Source organism: Carassius gibelio, chromosome B12, assembly GCF_023724105.1.
Source record: "Carassius gibelio isolate Cgi1373 ecotype wild population from Czech Republic chromosome B12, carGib1.2-hapl.c, whole genome shotgun sequence".
NCBI classification, from domain to species: domain Eukaryota; kingdom Metazoa; phylum Chordata; class Actinopteri; order Cypriniformes; family Cyprinidae; genus Carassius; species Carassius gibelio.
Window position 1 is genome coordinate 6,246,658 of NC_068407.1, and position 21,515 is coordinate 6,268,172.

A 21,515-nucleotide genomic window follows, 5' to 3' on the forward strand; every position below is an offset into this window, starting at 1 on the left:
ACCAAAAGAAAAGTGTCAAATTTGTGAAACTGTATTATGATCTGCTGAATGTTATGCAATTTGATTTAGTACCTCTGTAATTCTTGTTTTATTTATTTATTCTTCCTATATGATTTCTGTATTCATAATGTCAGTTAGTTTATTCTTGTTTATACTTGCTAAAATAAATCACATTTGATGTCATATAGTATTTATAATAAATGCATATTTATAAATATCCCTATTTAAATATGTTTCTGCATGATAATGGAAAGAAAAATATTTTCTCCATTTTCTGACAGGAGTTATATCAGTGATATTTACTGAAAAATAATGAAAACCACACTTCAGAAGACATTTTACACTTTAATAGTTTAACATCTGTACTCACTTATTAGTTTTCTTTTATTCAGAGGCAGATAATTAAACATAATTGTAACACATATACACAATATAGGTTAACCTTATAATAAATATAATCACAAATCATTCCCATTTGTTGGTATAATATAATCATGATGCTAAATTAAACAAAAAATTCATTCCAAACAGTTCAAAATGTCATGATATTTTTATAGAAAATTGTACTGTATACATCTTTCTTGCAGTATCTTTACACCCCTGAAAAACCATGTCTACTGCATATTGAATTAAACACTTTGTAAGCATTAACCTTGATTTTACACAAACATTTGTACATCTTTTTTAAATAAAACGACTGGCAGGAGACATATTTGAACTTTAGAGTAAGTCATGGGATATTAGGGGAAGTTTGCATATGTTGGTTGTTTAATGTGGCGTTGCGGAGCGACTGGACAAACTACCGTAGGAGGGTTTCACCACTTCTTCCATAATCACTGCAATGGTGTGGCACAGCTCTTTCGCCTGAGAGACACCAGAGATCAATAAAAGACCATTAACCATAACCAAATATCAATAAGTCCAGCTCTTGAAAATGACAACATGTATATTGTATACATCATCTACATACGAACCTGCTTTAGACTGAAGCTGATAGTCCTTGGTTGAGTCTGGCCACTAAAACTGATCTCAACGGATGGCAGCTTGTCTTTTTTGGGACGGATTGAGCGCAAGGACTGCACATCCTCCATAGACATCGTCAAACACACGTTCTGCAAAGTTTGTGATTGTTTAGATATGGTTATGGTATAAACACACAGTCAAGATCAAAGCATCATGGGAACTGAACTGGAGGGTCATACCTGTGATTTGGGATCAAGGATTTTGATAAATTCATGGTTGACTGCGATCAGGGAGGGAGAGGGGCAGCTGCGATGACTTACTTTCTGAGCGGTGAAGACATCGAATCCAAAGGAAGGCAGCATACTGACACTTTCTGGAAAGTTAAAGGGTTTGTTTATATGGATATAAGGACGTGGAGTCAATAAATGAAATGGTTTACCAGCAGGTTTGCTCACTCACTGATAAAGCGAGCTTTTGCATCAAGATGGCTGAGGGGGCCTAAAGTAGAAAACTGTGCCCGTATAGTAGCAAGAAGTCTTTCATCATTGGAGTTGAGCTGATCCATGCGGGGCAGGTATTGCTTTACCTCAGCACTGAAGATGAAAATTGATTACATGTAAAAATGTGATGACATGTAAATAATGATTTGACTGTCAGCTGAAATGACGGAAAAGTTTCACTGAAAGGTTTAGGGATGAAAAAAAAAAATGTTTGGGATATATCAAATTACTTGGAGGGTAGATCAGTCAGCCCAAGTGCAAGGTGTTGAAGAGCGGTCAACTCTGCCACCTGCTGGTAGACTGTAGCACTGTTCGTGGGCAGCAACAGCTTCCCTCCCAGATAGTTAGCCACAAGCTGAAAAACATTAGATCCATCATACAGTACATGAAAATGAATTGTAGGTTGGTAAGATTTTTAGGGGAAGATTAATTAATTTGATTTTAATAAAAGTAAAACGCATATGCTCCTCAAAGCTACATTTATTTAATCCAAAATACAGTAAAAATAGTAATATTGCGAAATATTATTGCGATTTATTTTTGTGATGGCAAAGCTGAATTCAGCATATTTCACTTAAGTGTAATACGCTGATTTGGTGTTCAGAAAACATTTCTCATTTACAATATTTTCATATAGAATTGGAAATCTGGATTATCTGATGAATCAACTGTTGCGTTTCGTTAAAATAATTGTTTTTAAATCTTCTGTAGCGCTATACACCAATCTTTAGAATTGTAGTGTATCAATTTGATTTTAACAATAGTGTATACAGTACATTTCAAGATGTATATCTTGGATATTCATTCATGTAAACCAGGGGTTCTGTTGTTATAACTTTAATATTTGACATAATAATGAATTCTAAAGTGAAGTTTTTCGTACCAGCTGGTAGTGGAACTCCAGATAAAGATCATTGCTGAACTGCATGGGCTGTTTCCAGATTATTCGATGAAAGGAGAGGGAGATGGAGCCATCATCCAGCAGGAAGTCAAAAAGATACTCATCGGCGTGAATTGGTCGATTCACATCACCTAAAGACGGGGATTCGTAGTAAAGAAAGTATGACATACTGGAAAAAGAAATCTTAGCTTTGAATAAAAGCGTCTGCTAAATGCATAACTGTAAATGTAATGATATGTGAATGTGTGTTCAAGTGTGCATAAGAGTGATTAGAGATATCTTACCCCCCTTCTTAGTGGCATGGATGGAGAACTCCTTCACTTCTACTGAATTTATGACGCCCATCTCAGCGCAAAAGTCTTGTAGCACCTCAAATGCGACCTACAGAAAAGCAAAAAAGCACTACATGTAAACAACAGGTTATCTGCATAGAATGAAAATAGAACGAGCGGTCCTCACTTACACTAAAGCTGCGAATCTTGCAGGTAAATTCGATTCCACCAGGCATTTTTATGGGCAACCGCCGGGAGTTCCTCCCAGCCTGCGGAGCAGAGAATACAAGTTCACATACCTTCATACCTGCTCTGTTTAGCATCTTTTCTTTTCTTTTCTTTTCTCATGTGTCTTCACTTACCAAAATGGCCTCCATCTCTGAATGTGAAGGGATATGTCTGCGTCCTCCGAAACGGAGTGATCGTCTGAGATTCTTCAAACACACACTTGCCAGTTCTGTAAACAATTATTATATTCACATAACCGAATGCAAACACAAAAAAAGCTATTCTTGATATAATTAGGTGAACATAACTTTCTAATCATATAGTATAGCAAAATCCACAAGTGAATACTGTACCTTGAAAAGGGTGGTTGGCATCCTGAACGATGGTCTCCAGGTGGAGGGTGCAATATGGCAGGAGAGTGTTGGAACATGGGAAGAATCCAGTCACCAGATTGAACAAACGCCAGCCACGGGTACAGCTCTCCCTACGAAATCAGCAAATTAAATGCACATTCAAAAATCTAGGGCTGGTAAAGTTTCAGAATTCTTTAATGTGTCCTACCAAGAATAAAAAAAACATTTACTGGCCACAATCTTTTGAATGGTAGTGTACTGTACATATAGTATTTACTCACTTCACTGGGTTTTTTGTGGTCTGCTTGATGACCTGACAGTAGATCTCATCTCTGAGGAACTCCTTCTCTTTTCCCAACTAAACCAAAACAAACTGTCATGAAACAGATGTCAAAATTCTCTCAAAATAAAACATGCTGTCCATTTGGAGGGAACGCTTACCTGCAAAATGGAGTTAACACAGTCACTCTCTGTCTGATTTTTCTTCATAGGCTGATCCATCATAAACTGCATCAAAACTACAAAGAGACTGCTGGGTAAAATACTTTAAATGGAATGGAATCAGATTCATTCTGATTGGTCAATCTGTGATCAAATATTTTGGGTTAAAAACGACAACTAAATATAATGACCAGTTTCCCAGGTAAACAATTGTATATAGTCATATTAGTTTTTTAAGGCATTTTTAATCTTTTAATTTAAAGTCATTATTTTAAATGACATATAGATTAATTTAATTTTTAATTTATGTAATGTATTATGTATCAAGTGGGATAATGTACAGTTATACACTATAAAAAAAAGTTGCTGCCTTAATTTTCTTTTTAAGTACAATCAATTGCAAGTCATTTTAACTTGTATTACATTAAACTGACTTAAAAACATGAGTTGAATCTTAAGTTCTTAAGTATCTTATGCTGAATAACTTATTTTAAAAATTTGAAAATTGCTTAACTAATTTTTTTTTGTAGGTCATAGCAAAAAGTAAACCCTTTTACCACTTTTATCACCTTACCAAACTTGACCTCTTTGCTTCTTGGGTTCTGATTTTATTTTACATGACCCACTGACTGCACAGTATCCCAGTGAACCCAAATTTTTTTTCAGTTACAATGGGTGAACTTACAGTAAGTCTGTTTTTCAGTACATTTGGTAACATACCCATGAAGTTTTGAGTCCCAAGACGATTGAGATCAGTGTCTGAGAAAAGGATCAATGATTCCTGAATAGGATTCTAATAAACGAAAACACAGCAAACAAAAATGATTAAAAAAACGTATTAAAATCCCAGCATGCATTGAGTGAGAGACTAAGAGATGCATACGTACTGGAGTGTGTTCCACCATCTCATTAGGACTTTTGTCTTTGTTTTGTCTGAAAATAAGAAAAATAAATCAATGTCAAGTGGCGTTTGTGGAGTATGATGCAAACCCCTCCGCTTTCCAGAAGATTTCACCTGCTGGAAGCAACTGTGAAGAACTTCCTGGCAAATTCAGTCATGATATACAGCTGATGATCTGATTCAGATCTCACGTCAGCGCTGTATACACTGCTAGCCACTGAGCGGGCAACAGGGGGGTTGGACACAACGCTATTAGCAGGTATGATGGTCACAGGGCCATTGACAGGCGTGTTGGTGACAGGAATATTGGCTGGGACACTGGTGGAGGAGCCAGTGAGTCTCATACTCTTTTTCCGTTCAAGCTGCCGCTCCATGTTGCTGCTGTGGTAGTCTGGGGGGGCACAAGGCTGAGTGACATCCACTGGGAAGAGTCCAGAACGGCCCCCGTTGGAACCAAACATCCATCCTGCAAAGTAAAAAAAAAAAAAAAAAAATAGCAAATCTCTTTTAGATTTTATTCTGTATTACTTATTCATATACACATGTGATATTCAATATACAAACATGTCACACTTTTGCTTTTTTTCTTTTTAAACAATGCACTAAATGTTCTTCCTAAAAAATATGTGTCCTGGGAAATAACACTTGTGCCATGTCACTGCTGATCGGCCTAACATCTGTAAACTGCCTAAATTAATCTAATCTTTTCTTCAGTGTATTAACAAATTAGAAAGCTGGTTTTAATTGTCAGATTAACGTTTGGATTAACCAATGTTTTTTTGAACATGTTATGATTTTGTCGCTAGTAGCATAGAAATTTCACATATTCAAGGTAAAGTTTAAGGAGATCCACAATCTGAAATGGTTTTCTCAAGTTCTCTTCTCACCGTCCTTGAGGCCGTCCATGTTGAGGATTTTGATGACATCACCTCTGTGAAAGTTCAGCAAGCTCTTGTCATCTGTCACATAGCTTTTCACAGCAATCACATAGTCTGAGTTCTGTAAGATAGGATAAGTAAAGATAAGGTAAGATTCACATTTATTTTTTATTTTTTTATTTTTTTGAGAATTTTGAAATGAAAACAATGCACAATAATAGTTAGACAATAAAGTCAACATGAAACCACAACCTGTTTTACTTGTTATAGTGGAATAAAAATAAACTGTCATGATTCTGCCCTCGTGTCCTTGATTTTTCCTAGTCTTGAGGCAGGATCATGACAGACCCGTGTTTTGTGTACAAGCACATGGCCTTGCCTTTGGGCCATGTGCTTGTGTTGTCTCGTTCCCTTGCCCCGCCCCCCTTGTTAACCTAGTCGTGTCGTGATTGTCCTATCTGTAACACCTGTCGTGTCTTGATTAGTTCCCCTATTTAGATCTCCTAGTGTGCTCTGTCTTGCGTCGGTTCATTGTACTACTTATGTGTCCTACACTTGTGATTGTACCTCTGAAGTCCCTGTATAACCGTGAGTGTTATTTGTAGTTAGTGTTCTCTAGTTTTGAGTCTTTGTTTATCTTGTCTGATCAGTCCTGTTTAGTATTTGTTGTATCTGCCCTAGTCCTGTTTTCCCCCTCGTGGGTTTTTGTTTTCCCTTTTTGTCAAATAAATCCTGTGTGTACCCGATTCCTGTCTGCACCTGAGTTCCTCCCTTACCAAAACCCTGACAGAATGAACCGACCAAAAAGGAACTCAGCAGGCAGGAGGTCCCCCGAGCTCCAACACTTGTTGGAGTTCCGTCGACAATGTTGGATGTCGTCCCCCACCGACAGGAAGGGGGTCACCCTCCCATACTCGCCCGAGGGGGAGTGGATCCTTCGGAATTATGCCCGGCTGTGGGAGAGCATCTCCCAGGAGGAGCCACAGAGGTCCCCCCCACCTACCCAGCTGCCGGCGATCCCGGAGGGTCGTGTCCTGGCCGTGGCAACCCTGGGGGATCAGTTAGGTCCCTCCCAAGATCCTGAGGCACCTCCCACTACCTTAAGTCTCCCCAACAAGCGAGGGAGACGGCTTTCATGGGAGTCAGCTTCAGAGTCTTCGGCGTCCGAGGCTGCCCTGCCCGAGACCAAACTCCCCCAACCCGCCTCTGACCCAGCTGTAGCCTCTGCACCGCGCCCGAGGAGGAAGAGGAGGAAGAAGGGGCCTGCCGGTCCTGTGACCCTGTCTCCTCCCGTGCCAGCAGCGGTGAGCGCTGGCGTGCCCGTGCCAGCAGCGGAGAGAGCTGGCGTGCCCGAGCCAGCAGCGGTGAGCGTGCCCGAGCCAGCAGCGGTGAGCGTGCCCGAGCCAGCAGCGGTGAGCGTGCCCGAGCCAGCAGCGGTGGGCGTGCCCGAGCCAGCAGCGGTGAGCGTGCCCGAGCCAGCAGCGGTGGGCGTGCCCGAGCCAGCAGCGGTGGGCGTGCCCGAGCCAGCAGCGGTGGGCGTGCCCGAGCCAGCAGCGGTGGGCGTGCCCGAGCCAGCAGCGGTGGGCGTGCCCGAGCCAGCAGCGGTGGGCGTGCCCGAGCCAGCAGCGGTGAGCGCTGGCGTGCCCGAGGCGGCAAAGAAGAAAGCCGTATTCAAGTCGGCAGTCGTGAGAGCGGAGGAGAGAGCCGCGGCCGACTCTGCAGCAAAGACTCTTGTACAGTCGGTCTCCTCTCATAAGGAGATGCCAATTGTCCTAGCTGCTAAAGCCTTTTCTGATTATTTGTCCCGTCTTGTCCAAATTTTAGAAATCCCCGTCAGTCCTGTCTTGTCCCCTGACCCTGTCCCCAGAAGTCCCAAGTGTCCAGCCGTTGTCTCCCCGTGTCCTGTTGATGTGGCCCCGTGTCCTGTTGATGTGGCCCCGTGTCCTGCTGATGTGGTCATGTGTCCCGTTAATGTCCCCCCGTGTCCTGTGGTCCCCCCGTGTCCTGTGGATGTTGTCCCCCCGTGTCCAGTAGATGTCGTCTCCCCGCGTCCCGTAAGTGTTGCCCCGCGTCCCTTGTCTGCTCCTGTCATGTCCCCTGTCAGTTGTCCCGAGACCCCTCCCCGCCCCTCACCACCCAGACCTGCCCGTACCCCCCGTCGTCAGCCTTCGTCCTGTCCTCCTAAGATTCCTACCCCTCCCACCCGCCCTGGTCTGTCCCCCATGAACTTTGTGGTCCCGCCCCCTCCCCTTCCCTGTTTGTTTTTTTTTGATTTGTCACCCTAACCCTGCCGTTGTGTACTCGTGTTTGCCTTTGTTGTTATTTGTCATGTCTTGTTGGTTTGTGTCTGTGTCCCAGTCTGTCATGTCCCGTGTTTGATGTTCCCTTGAGGAGCGTCTGGAAGCCGCTCCTTAAGGGAGGGGTTCTGTCATGATTCTGCCCTCGTGTCCTTGATTTTTCCTAGTCTTGAGGCAGGATCATGACAGACCCGTGTTTTGTGTACAAGCACATGGCCTTGCCTTTGGGCCATGTGCTTGTGTTGTCTCGTTCCCTTGCCCCGCCCCCCTTGTTAACCTAGTCGTGTCGTGATTGTCCTATCTGTAACACCTGTCGTGTCTTGATTAGTTCCCCTATTTAGATCTCCTAGTGTGCTCTGTCTTGCGTCGGTTCATTGTACTACTTAAGTGTCCTACACTTGTGATTGTACCTCTGAAGTCCCTGTATAACCGTGAGTGTTATTTGTAGTTAGTGTTCTCTAGTTTTGAGTCTTTGTTTATCTTGTCTGATCAGTCCTGTTTAGTATTTGTTGTATCTGCCCTAGTCCTGTTTTCCCCTCTCGTGGGTTTTTGTTTTCCCTTTTTGTCAAATAAATCCTGTGTGTACCCGATTCCTGTCTGCACCTGAGTTCCTCCCTTACCAAAACCCTGACATAAACGTGGTGGGGTTTAATTGTTTCAATGAAAAAAAGGTTTTGCATATCAGGATGGAGGTGGTTGAAGGAAAATTGTTGAGAAATTGAAAAACAGAGCCAGAGCTGTTTCAGAGACTGAGCGATTTGTGTTTTTTCTTATGAACAAAATGTACTGCATTAACAATTCCTTCTAAGACCATGAAAGTAAACAGGGTCAGGTATGGTGACTTTAAATGAAAAATGAAAGCTACATATGTTAAGGGTAGTATCACGGCACCGTAATCAGCTCCATGAGGAAGAGATGAATCACAGCAGCGATCTGTGGTGCCTGTCGAGACTGAAGCTCTAACTCTTCACTACTCAAAGAGATCACGACTTTTTCAGCCCCTTGCTGCTGTACTGACAACACCTGTGAAAAACTGAACAGTAGAAACATATGGTTATATAAACTACAACACTATACAATATTAGATACAACTGTTCAGTTGTTTAGGGTCAATCTTTTTTTTTTTTTTTTTTAAGAAAATAATACTTTTATTCCGCAAGGAGTGGATCTTGGCAGCAAAGACATTTGTAATGTTACAAAAATAAATGTAAAACTTTCTATTTATCTATTTTTTTTTATTCTATTATCTATATTTATTGTATTTAACATTTCTATTTATCAAAGAATCTTGAAAAAAAAGTATATTGTGTTCTCCAAAAAAATATTAACCCTACATTTTAATATCAACAGCTATTTTCATCATTGCTAATAAAACAAAATTTTTCCTAATTAATTAGATGATTTGGTGCTGTTTTCTGAAGGATCATAACTAATGGCTACTAAAAAATCAACTTTGTCATTACAGGAATTATTTCATGTTTAAAAGTTTTAAAACAGAAAACAATTATTTAAAATTTTAACGATAATTTTTAATACATTTACAACACTATGTAAATTTGGGCACTCCAGCAGTTAATAAACAGAACTGCATGCATCCAGCGGAAGAACATTCTAACCGGAGCTACTTCTCCAAGTTTAAGTCTATTTTGCTAATTTTGAACACAGAAAAAGTGACATAGTGTTGCTTTAACACAACATGTTTAGCCTGTACCTGTAGCTGTGCAGTAGTCTGAGGTGTTTAGGGTTTATGCCTGAAGCTTTGGCCACTTTCAGCAGTCTGATTCCTCTGTGTGACACTCCCAGGATCTGAGCATCTCCTCCATTCCCCACCTGTTAAAGCACACACGCAAAAACATTTCAGAGTGCTTAACACATTTCTGTATGCATGTTTATGCGCATTACGTAAGCAAAGCCAAGTATTTCACCTTCACATTAAAAAGACGTGCAAAGTAATTAGACCAGTTGTCTCTTGCTGCCATGACAATTCTTTTCTTCAGGGTGTCATCTAGTGAATTGATACTGGTTCCGATATGGAAGCTTGCTAGTAAGAGAAACACACAGAGACTAGCTGAACTGTACATAATAGCTTAACTGAATTATTATTAGATTGATACATTGTAAAAAAAAAAAACCAGCATCTTTCATACCCAAAAGATCTTTCATTTTACGCCTTTCCTCGCGTGTAATCCTCAGACAAGAATCCGAGTAAGTGTCTCGCATGATCTGCAGTTTACAAAAACAGTAGATAATGTGTGGCCCAGAATTTGATGTATACAAACTAACGTCAAATACATTGATTTTGAAACTTTGCCTTGTTGATCAAATCTAATGCTATGATTGCCACTGACCTGCTCACAGAGTAAATTAAGAATGTATGGGTGGTTGAATTTTTCCCTGGGATAAAACAGCTGTGTACAAGAAAACACAAATAGATTGAGGATACTTAAGTTAGCCAGAAGCAGCCATGATACCCTTTGTGGGATTCACATAAAACTCTCTTGACTTCGTTACCTCCTTGCGCAGGAAGAGTTTGCCAGGGATACTGGGGTAAGAAAAGTGAACGCTGGCAGAGAATCTGTGCAACTGGGAGCGAACACTCTCCTCCTCAACCATCTTGTTGAACTGATCTTTAGGAACACATAAAGGATAAGAAATCATTTTACCTTAATGTTTGAAATGTAGAGATTAAAATCTTCACAGCTTTCTTCAAATTTGCATACGTATATCTAACTTTTAAATGTATATGTAACACTGGACTTCAAAGTCATTTTTTATTGAGATTTATACATAATCTTAAAGATAAATAAATAATCTTTTATCCTTTTTTTTTTAGGTTAGGACAACATTTGGAAAATCTGGAAATTTAGCAATGCATCTAACTCATAAAAAATGTAGTTTTGATATATTTACCGTATAGGAAGTGTACAAAATATCTTCATGGAACATTGGCATAAAAAAAAGAGTGGTTTTGTGCTCCAGGGTCACAAGTGTTACAAATTAAAGTTTTTATGATCCATCTATCCAATTATCCCCAAGACAACACATTTGCTTAAAAAATAAATAATAATAATTTTGCAGTTTTTCTATTAGACATGAAAAAAACTGAATAAATATTTAAATGGTTTTTTTTATTACTTAATTGTTATGCATAAAAATATAAAACCAGATAAAAATGTTATCAGTTAATAAATAATAATCTTAATAAATAACTAGTTTTTCAACATCTAGAATATTTTGATTAAAGGAAGAAAAAAATGAAACACATTAATAATTTCTTATTAATTTGTAACATTTCTTAATAAACTGCCAGTTTTCAACAGCTGGAATATTTTAAATACAGAAAAAGTATTGTCAGTTTTTCATTTTAATGCATAGGACCTGACAGCATTATAAAAATGACAACATCCGTTCAAACCTAAAAAGTAGCAAATTATTTCATTTCATCTCATGTTCAGTTAATTGTGCTAATTATGATTAAAGAAAATGAACTAACACAATTTCAATTATACTTGACGTACTATGTGTACTGTATACAGTATATATTAGAAATGACCCCTATATATAAGATGTCACTTACTAGGAACAGGAGGAGGCATTGCTGGTGGGTCGGGGATGTTGGGAGGTGGAGGAGGGATGGGCTCACGAGCTCGAGGCAAAGCATGTGTACGCTGTGAGCCGAAGAGATCAGCTAGTGAACGCTGCTTCTGCCTCATATCATTAGAGATTTCACGAGGGCCTTGGGACTCAGGCAGCTGAGGGGGTGAAGGAGGCTTCTGTTCCCACTGTTTCTGAAGCACAAAAAAAGATTCATGGTGAACATTTGCATCCTTGAGCTCAAAAAGTCTAAAACACTAGATTATGGCATGTCACTCAGGTCGGTATCATCTACCTTCTGGTTAGAGACAGGTCCCTGAGATTTGAGAATGGCCAGTGCCTCTTCTTTGGGGTCATTTTTCTTTACAAAATGCTTGGCCGGAACCCTGGGAAGATCAAAGTCCACATTATTCCTCCATTTACGGTTTGTGAATCACTCCAAGTGAAAAGGTCGAAGCAACATAATATTATGCAAGTGATCAGTAACAGCAGAGTTTGCATTAAGTCAATATGAATCACAATTAACAACCCATTTGACTTCCGTAGTGACACACTTGATTTGATCCATTGGGGATTCAATGGATCATGAAAAGTGGTCTCTAGGTGGAGCAAGCTATTGCTTTACAACAATTCATGTCAATTCTTGGCCCACCTGACAGGCTGGAAGGCTTTAGGCTCTGGAGAGGGCCGGCTCTGGTACCGCTTGATGATCTCTCTAATGTTACTAGTAGGTTCTGGTTTGGGAGATGTGGGTTCTGGAGATTCTGGTTCAGGTGTTCGGATGTTAGGAGGTTCTGGGAGTGGTTTCACTGTGTGAAGAAGGGTTTATATAGTTTTAGACACATTATAATCTTAGAAGACTATGGAAACATTTGTATGAATTTAAATAAAGACCACAATGAAAAACGATCTTGTGAAAAACATCTGACCTTCAGTCTTTACTGGTGGAGGTGATTTGGGTTGGGTCACCTCCGGCGGAGAGGCGTATATCAGTGGTTTAGCAACCTTTGGCGCTGCCTTCGGGCGTACTTCTGATGTTCCTGAGATGCATAAAGATAGTGAAAATCTGATCTTTCATGCAGTCTTATTTTAGCCAGTTTAAGGATTCTGATTAGACAGCGTGTACTCACCGATCTTTTGAAAAAAATTCCTCTTATCCTGAAAGGACCCTTGATCTTCTGGGGCCCTGAGATCCACCTCTGCCTCGGGCTGTGCCTTACAGAACAAATTAAGTCATTGCAAGTGAAAAACATACGGTGGAAGAAAACACAGGCACTGATCATTTCCTGTACCTCTGGGTTGCGGGGCTTTGGGAGGGTCTCTGGGGCTTTTTTGGGGGCCTGAGGAACGTTTTTTTTCTCCTGGGGCCGGCTTCGGGGTTTGGGTGAGGGTGAGCGTGAAGGTGAACGTGCACGTGGAGGAGAGCGCCGCCGCTGACGTGGTGACTGTCTCTTTGACTCTCTCTCGCGTTTTCGCATCTCTTCCTGCTGCTGCTTCTGGGACAGTGTCATCGCCTGCATTGTCATCTGCTGAGCCTATAGGAAAAAATAGATTTATCTCTCTACTTTATGTTGAATGGTCTCATGTTACAAATTTAAGACCATAACAATGTTATACCAGAAGCAGAGCCTGTTGATTGATAAAGTCCTGCTGCTGAGAACCCAGCAGCTGCTGTGAGTTGATGGCCGGAGGTGCAGCATGCATGGCTTGTGGCATGGCTTGTGGCATGGCAGTTGGCATCATCATAGCTACGTCCAAAACAAGCAGTAGGAAGAGGGTCAGAATTTAACAGTTTATGTTAGCAGAGAAGCACAACATCAGCAGAATGCTTACGTTGCATGGGTTGCATCATGGGCATAGTAGGCATCATGTTTGGCATCATTGGTGTGGCACCATAGCCAGCCATGGCGGGATTCATTGGCATTCCTAAATTATATGGGGAGATCGCAAAATAAATTCCAATGTCAGGTCCAAAATAAATGTCAGGTATTATTTTAAATATTTAAACAAATAAAACAATAATTTATGTTAAAACGACTGGATGTTAAATTACAAATAAATTACATTAACTAAAAATGCAAACTAAATTATATTATATATATTTATTCATACATTTATTGATAGTCATTGTATACTCTGATCATTGTTGGTTCTATTAAAAATAGCTTGTGATGTTCCTCATTTGTAAATGGCTTTTGATAAACAAGTCTTCTAAATATAAATACAATAAATATTCTGTAAATAAAGTGTTTAAATTCAGCAGTCTTATTTGTTACCATGAAATTGGATCATTTTTATCAGCATTACATTGGCTTCACTGCTCTCTAAATATCTGGAGCACGATCGATCGATCACTACACACTAATTAAACAGACACAAACTGTACCTGCTCCGGTGTACATGCCGGGCATCATACCTCCGCCTCCCCTCATTCTGCGATTCAGCATGGCCATCCGTTCAAAGTCCTATCAATAAAAAAAACGAATAAAAATGCAGATAGTACGACCTCAGGCCAGCCCTCAGAGATAAAAGGCAATGCAAGTAGATCTCAGAGTTAATAAGTGCCAAAGCTATGTAATCTTTGCTGGCTTAATAAATGTTAACAGCATATCCGTGTAGCCTAGTGATAAGCACATGGGCTCTGACATGTTGAGCTGTGTTGCTCTTGCATGTGACATGAGTTTGAGTCATGACTCCTGTTCCATTTCTATAAATGTAAAACAATATATACATACATAAATGTCAATTTATTTAAAAGAAAGGCAACATAAGCACACTTATAATTTACTAAAAATCCACAGATTTTTATTTGCTCTAAACAGATATGTTGCTGTAAAATAATGACTATTATTAATGGTGAATTTAAAGTAGCTGCCAGTTTGACTATAAACTGTACAATAATGTTTATATATTTGAACTGGATGATACTGACCGGAGGACCCTGATCAAACACAGAATCAAAGAGGTCATCAACATAAGCATCCATCTGTCGACCTCGAGATCCTGAAAGAAAGATTGTTTCAGGAGTGTCCTTTACAAAGTCAGAGTGAAACAGTCATTTTATTTACTCTACAGGGAGAGCCGCTTCCCAGCCCTCATACTTTAGCTTTCATTTACTGTGATTTCTTTTATCGTGCCTCTGCAAATCTATGCAACAGATCATGACTCAGAATTTTCTGTCTGTTTCCTATGATTGGACACTCACCCTGGGATGTGGAAGAGGGTTCATAGGTGTCCCATGGGGACGCTTCAAAGGAGGGGAAACCAGGGGCTTGCATGGAGGGAGCAGGTGGTATGAAGTCATCCAGGTCGGTGGTTGCCATACTGAAAAAAAGACATAATGGATTAAAAAGCAGTAATTTCGCCGTTTTCTTTTTGAATGAACTGTCAGCACTGAGCTCTATAGAGGCATACCTGTCACCTGTGTTGCTAAAGAAGTAATCGGTTTGAGCGGGTGGGTGACCCAGAGGCACATCAGCCTCCACTCCAGCCAAGAGATCCATTACAAAATCACAGCCAGCCAGGTCGGTCCAGCCCTCCCCAGCCAGCAGAGACACAGACCAGCCCCGTGTAGCTTCTTTCAGACCCCTGAGAGAGAAACAATAAGACATTAAGAAGTATTGGTGAATCTCACAAAAATAACTAGAACTGAACAACTAAATGAATTACATATTAAATAATTCTGTTGTATACGCTGCATATTGTATTGCAATTTTAAAATAAAATCAATTACTATTTAATATTACATTTAATTTAAATGTATAATAGTTCAGCTGATTTAAATTACAATTTTCCAACTAATTATTTAGTATATAATTAAGTGTAGCATTTATTAAATATATTATAATTGAATTAACTTATTATTAAACATCATATTAACCCCAAACTTTTAAACAGCAGTGTATATTCAAATGTCAACAAACTCAGCGACTGATTCATTTTAAAAAGTCAGGGAATGCCTTTCAGCATCTTGATTTTCTGTTCAAATGCACTTTTACATGGAGAATATATATACAATATATAAACACAATGATTTCAAATATAATAATTCAATTTAAATAGCATACTACAATTATTCTGGGGTCAAATATGTCACAAAATAACCTAGAAAGCTAGAATGAAGCTTTTATTAATGCTATTTTAAATAAATAAACACATACACATATAATATCATTTTGTTGCATTATGGAATAAAAAAAAAAAAAAACTTGTCCAGTTTTCATGAACAAGATTTGTTTTTTTTTGTTTTTTTTTGGCAAGATTCTTCCACAAAAACAGACATATTTATCTATTAGCTACCTATAGCTAAGAAGCCAAGAGGCCAATTGTTCTCCTGTGGTCCAAGACTCCGCCTCCACAGTTAACCTTTCCTCTGAAAAATAAAAACAGTCAACATCAAATAAATACTGTACTTTAATTAAAACATTCAAACTCCAACATATTAATAAGAATAAATTATCTTGGAATGAACAGTGAAACTGGCAATCCAATATTCTTTGCTGAGAATCAGCCCAGTTTTCTAAGAAAGCTACAGCCCTCACCATTGAAAGTGTTAACCTCCACCACCATCTTTCCTTTCCTCTGATTGGCTGTCCACTCGAGTTGACTCGGAGGGTGCCGTCTGCAGGCCGGGGAGGGGAGCTGGAGGGATGTGAGGAGCTTGTGCTGGCACAGAGAGCGATACTCCCCTGGACCTCGGTCAGACACATACCTGACGATCATAATAAATATAAATTTTATTTCTAAAGATAACCAATAGCCGTACAGACTCCTGTCTGGCCTTATTTATCTATTAATCAATATGCAATTTGATAATCTGTATAGTTTACTTAGGAAATGTAAAACTGAATAAATGACCAATGGCAATGTTATATCAATCTGCTCTCTTCCTGTTCTAAAGCCCCCTCTTTTGAGTTTGTGATAAAGACCTACTTGAGCAGGGGTTTCTCCAAGGCGGGAGAGGGTGTGAAGGCACTCAGACAGCAGGCCAAGAGCAACCAGCCCCGCAGGTCACTCTCTTCATTATCCCCGTCCCAAGTGTGGTACACCAGTTGTGCTAGAATCTCATCTCTGATGCTGGGCCGTAATTGGCTCTTCTCCACAATATAGTTCCCTAACATCTGCTCTTGCCATCCTGTCAGATCAGAGTCACCTGTGAAACGCAGGATCTAAAGGAGAACATAGATGGGGAAGGATTCATTCAAAATCCAAGATTTCATACCCAACATTTCAGTAAAGCTTTATTTCGAATTTCTGAGGTTCTGTAGTTACCAGTTTGTAGATTTCTAGAGCTGTACGGGCATCATCAGGATCCAGAGGCGTCAGAGGCTTCTGAAGCGGATAACTCTGCGGCTGGCACCATCCGTCCTAATGGAAAGGAAAACAGATAACTGCATTAAAAAAATAGAAGCTATTCATTCACAGGTATGGAAATTGCTCATGAAGCGGAAGAGCACAAAACCAGGTTGAACGTTTTTTAAGTTCTACCTTTAGGACTGTGTTGGCATATTGGGAGAAAGGGTGTCTGTCAATGTCTTGGGGCAATGCGAGGTTGTGTTCTGCTTTGATCTGTGGCAGAGCTACTTCTGTTACTCCTGATCCTTGAGGACGTCCTGAGAGTCAACAATGTAAATGTGAATACAAATATGGGCACGGTTTTCCCCCAAAGCAATATAATTACTTAAAAGACTTAATTTGAGGGTGCACAATGTCAATCATTCTTAAACTGAATACTTTTATTCAGCAAAGATGCATTAAATTAATCAAAATTGACAGTTACAAAAGATGCTTATATCCATCAAAGAATCCAGAGTTATTTTAAACTGTAATAACATTTCACAATATTCCTCTTCTCACTGTATTAAATAAAAAGCAGCTCCGGTGAGTATTAAAGACTTTTTATTTTTAAACGTAGAGTTTTGTCAAATTTCAGCTGCTGGTAAATAAAAAAAAAAAGTAAGGAAACACCTTTAAGGATCTTGAATTCTGCTGAACAGTTTCACATGGTCAAACCATTGAAAAAATTGTGAACAGGTTGCTTTAAGAAATTGTTAATCAAAGTTACTTTGATGACAAAAAAAATTCACATTTCACTTTAAGGCACTTTTACAAATAAAGAAGGAAACCCCTTTTATAGTACTTTTACTCAAGTGTGTTTGATCTATTACTTAGATTTTTAATTGAGTAAAATGACACAGTACTTCAGTCTTCAATCTCAGTACTTTTAACTGGTTCTGAAGCATCAAGGGTCTCACCTGCTGCACTGCGTAATCTGGCCGACAGGTCTGCCGGGATCTCCAACATTCCCACATCCTTCAGGTAAAATATAGTATTTCATTCTTTAGTGTTGTTCAAAATTAACTTTTTTCACTCTGAAGTGACCAGTTAAATTATGTCCAAGTCCATAAAAGTCAGATGCTCAGAGACCTTGAGCACACAAGTCACAAAACAAAAGAAAAGAAAAAAAAAATGGATAAAAAAGATGACGTCTCACCATCTCTGAAGAGGAAGATGTCGGTTTTGCTGCTCCCTTCACTCTTGATCTATTAATATGTTCCTGATCAAATCAAAACACAATCAAAAACACAATCTAACATTAAACAAGATTAATATTAAGCCACTCTCTGGACATTTGCATATTACAGTGTTTCATTCCTTCTTGACATTTATTTTGTAAAGCTATTCCACTCATTTATTCTATTACCTGTCCACAACATAGTATGCAAAGGTAAACAGGACTATTCTTAGCAGCTGGCCGTCTTTTATATCCTAGGAAGACCCTCCCTTAACTCGCTCCTCCCCACACAAAAGAATTACATGAAATATGAGACACCAAACCCATTTTTTATCTTATCATTTAGTATTATCATTGTGTTTGATTAGCCTTTTCTGTTTTGTGTATCACTGTTGCCAGAAAACAGTGCAGAAAATAAACCCATTGATTTTTACATACTGTAGAAACAAATCTGAGAGTGTCCTGGAGTGTTGCTTTCTTGTCTGTTCCAGTGAACTGTTTTTATATTAAACAAGTTAACTTTTATTGAACAAGCAAAAATGCTATCATACAAAATATACACGAAGCTGCTAAACCCACTGAATGAGGATCACGTCACAAACCAGTCTTACCACAAATGCATAACAAAAGTGATTTGACAGTCGAGTGCATCACAGCTGAAGAGGACATAGTCCAAACTGTATAAAACAATGAGGGGTAACAAGGAAACAGAACTGAAAGCAGCAGGTTACATAACATAACATAGAGGATCATTTAAAAAGAACTCACTACCAGTCAAAGGTTTGGATTGATTAAGTTTCTGATGAACATATTTTTGTTCATAAATATAAACTGACGTTTTATGCATATTGTTTTTAATAGACCTGACAGACAAATCTCAGGACATATTTTTGTGCCATGAACAAGCTTTAATGCAAGAACAGCTCAAATTTCATAGTCATTGTATAGATGGAAACCGATCAAACATTCAATAATAGCACTGAAAGATGATGGCATACTTTTAAGATTTGTTTACATATTTGAACTATACTAAGTATGAAATAAATGTATTTTAGATATATTACTTTTTTACTAGGGCATACCAGGGAACCATTTCAAATCATCCCATGATGCACCTCATGAAGGCTGTGGAGAGTTGCCATCTAGATTTTGAGGAATCTCAAAAGCATTTGAACATGATTCCCATTTTTCCATTTTTGTTATTTAATACTTAAAAAAAAACGTTAATATTATTCCACGATATTGAAAAGAGTAGTAATAAAGGATGCATAAGTATAAGAAAATATAACATTTTTGACTGGTAGTGTAAAACCACAAAAAAAAAAAAAAAAAAAATTTTAAAAGCTTTTTCCAACACATCACATTATACAAATCTTTAAGTCTTACATAACTGATATGTAATAAGATCTCTTTCTTATTTTCCGCCCTAAATTCTCTCTGTATCATTAATCTGTCTGTTTGCTATTAGCATGTGTAATATGGATAAATATTAAACACTACCTACCTAAGATGATATTAAAACAAACGTAGCCGTCCTCGTGTAAAGTGCTCCAAACACAAGAGAAGTGGAGTTTAGGTGGGTCTTTGCAGGAATGAGGGAGTAAGTGAGGAATAAAGAGAGAATCTAGGATCAAAGATGAAAGGGCAGGCAGGCAGGCATTCTTATGTGTGTACACACTCTTAAACAGCCCGTGACGCACTAGAGAGCCCAAACACGCCACATGAATCAGAGAATAAACATAACTGTATTCAAATTCATTTTTTATTTGTTGTTTTGCAATTGTGTATTGTTTTTTTTTTATTGATAAAAAATTTAAAAAAAGCAAGAAAGAATGAAAACCACCATGCTTTTTATTTAATTTGAATAAAAAGTATTACAATATTACTCATCGTACTAGGAAACTATGGGTGCCATTTTAAGAGCAATAGATTGAATTTCACAATCTCATAAATACACTCAGCACACAAACGGTCCAAAGTCCTTCCAAAGAGTAAAATACATTATAAGACTCGTGAAACATGACTAACTTGAAAATGTATTTGACTGTCATTGCATTAGATAAAATATAAAACTGGTTGGCATGAATTAATATAATGATTACTATAACAATCCATTATTTAGAATAAGAGGAGTGAGGCTGGAATTGATTGCTTCCTATTAGCTTCCACATATTAATAATGTGGCCGTAGTTACCTAGCAATAGACCATATAGGTAAACAGTTGATATAGTGGAGTGTGTTAATTTATATATACAGTACAGATCAAAAGTTTGGACACACCTTCTCATTCAAAGAGTTTTCTTTATTTTCATGACTATGAAAATTGTAGAGTCACACTGAAGGCATCAAGGGCCATTTGACCAAGAAGGAGAGTGATGGGGTGCTGCGCCAGATGACCTGGCCTCCACAGTCACCGGACCTGAACCCAATCCAGATGGTTTAGGGGTGAGCTGGACCGCAGACAGAAGGCAAAAGAGCCAACAAGTGCTAAGCATCTCTCGGGGAACTCCTTCAAGACTGTTGGAAGACCATTTCAGGTGACTACCTCTTGAAGCTCATCAACAGAATGCCAAGAGTGTGCAAAGCAGGAATCAAAGCAAAAGGTGGCTACTTTGAAGAACCTAGAATATGACATATTTTCAGTTGTTTCACACTTTTTTGTTATGTATATAATTCCATATATAATTCCACATGTGTTAACTTATAGTTTTGATGCCTTCAGTGTGAATCTACAATTTTCATAGTCATGAAAATAAAGAAAACTCTTTGAATGAGAAGGTGTGTCCAAACTTTTGGTCTGTACTGTATTTATGCAAATTAAGCCAAGAAGAAGCCACAGGCACACTGGGAAAAGGATTGAAAGAGCTAGAGATAAAGGGATAGATAAAGCTCTCACCGTCCAATCATGTCTCTTGATGGTGTCTCTCTGGTGATCATCATAGCTGCCCTGAACTGAGTGAAGGATTGCTTTCATTTCTTGTAGTACTTTCTGTAACAGAAAGAGCGCGCCACTGCTTCACGTTCAGAATTCGTTTCACTTCTGTTTTTATCATGCTCTCAAGGTTTATCAAATATGAAATCATTGCAGATACAGACTCGAGTCTGGTGGCCCCTGATGTGGGACTGAAAGAAACAGAAGTTTTTTCGGCAGATGAAGCTGTGACTGTTCCTCTGGATGGTGACTGCTGCCCATATTTGGGTGCTACTCCATTTTTCCTCTACTCGCTGATACAGACTCTCCTTCATAAACACCTGTGTGTGTTCACATTAAAGGAAATCATTAGAGGGTGGGATCTTTACTGTTAATGTAGTAAATGAATGTGTCAAAATAACCCAGGCTGTGGTAAAGAGTTATGTTACTGTATTTTATTACAGTACTCTGCTCCTATAGTCTCCAGTAGAGTCACTACTTGCTCTTTACAAGACTGGTGTGCAGGTCTCTGGGCCAATAATACACCATGTCTGAAATTAGAAAAAAAAAAAAAAAAGCTAGAAAAATGTTAATAATTAAAATTAATTTATAAAGATGGTGGAGATTTTACGATGTACCTATACTCAGGGTTCACACACAATTTGACCAATTTAGTTTTTATGATTTTTATAACGTGTGTGTGTGTGTGTGTGTGTGTGTGTGTATATATATATATATGTATAAATTTCTCCACACGCATTT

At 38.8% G+C, this 21,515-nt stretch overlaps 1 protein-coding gene across 3 annotated transcripts; it reads right to left on the minus strand.

Annotated features, from left to right (window-relative positions):
* Positions 1 to 332: 332 nt before the first annotated feature.
* myo15b (myosin XVB) lies at positions 333 to 19,497 on the minus strand. 3 transcript variants are annotated; one of them, XM_052571152.1, is made up of 43 exons: positions 19,347 to 19,436; positions 18,454 to 18,519; positions 17,822 to 17,884; positions 17,583 to 17,640; positions 16,816 to 16,940; positions 16,600 to 16,695; positions 16,261 to 16,496; positions 15,870 to 16,039; positions 15,628 to 15,700; positions 14,743 to 14,916; positions 14,534 to 14,652; positions 14,261 to 14,331; positions 13,715 to 13,793; positions 13,162 to 13,254; positions 12,946 to 13,076; positions 12,621 to 12,863; positions 12,459 to 12,543; positions 12,258 to 12,368; positions 11,981 to 12,137; positions 11,624 to 11,714; positions 11,312 to 11,522; positions 10,246 to 10,361; positions 10,083 to 10,142; positions 9,882 to 9,957; positions 9,660 to 9,775; positions 9,446 to 9,564; positions 8,626 to 8,767; positions 5,447 to 5,558; positions 4,674 to 5,025; positions 4,546 to 4,591; positions 4,379 to 4,451; positions 3,659 to 3,735; positions 3,499 to 3,575; positions 3,218 to 3,348; positions 2,999 to 3,093; positions 2,828 to 2,905; positions 2,649 to 2,745; positions 2,347 to 2,495; positions 1,694 to 1,818; positions 1,423 to 1,556; positions 1,203 to 1,336; positions 975 to 1,112; positions 333 to 864 (listed from the first exon to the last, which is right to left on the minus strand). In XM_052571152.1, exons 3-43 carry the CDS (start codon positions 17,822 to 17,824, stop codon positions 769 to 771), a joined length of 4,869 nt encoding a protein of 1,622 aa, XP_052427112.1. In that variant the 5' UTR covers positions 17,825 to 17,884; positions 18,454 to 18,519; positions 19,347 to 19,436; the 3' UTR covers positions 333 to 768. The 3 variants fall into 3 exon arrangements, with proteins under 3 accessions (XP_052427112.1, XP_052427113.1, XP_052427111.1); XM_052571153.1 differs by lacking the exon at positions 18,454 to 18,519 and having other exon boundaries at positions 12,459 to 12,537; positions 19,347 to 19,497; XM_052571151.1 differs by lacking the exon at positions 18,454 to 18,519 and having other exon boundaries at positions 19,347 to 19,496.
* Positions 19,498 to 21,515: the final 2,018 nt, after the last annotated feature.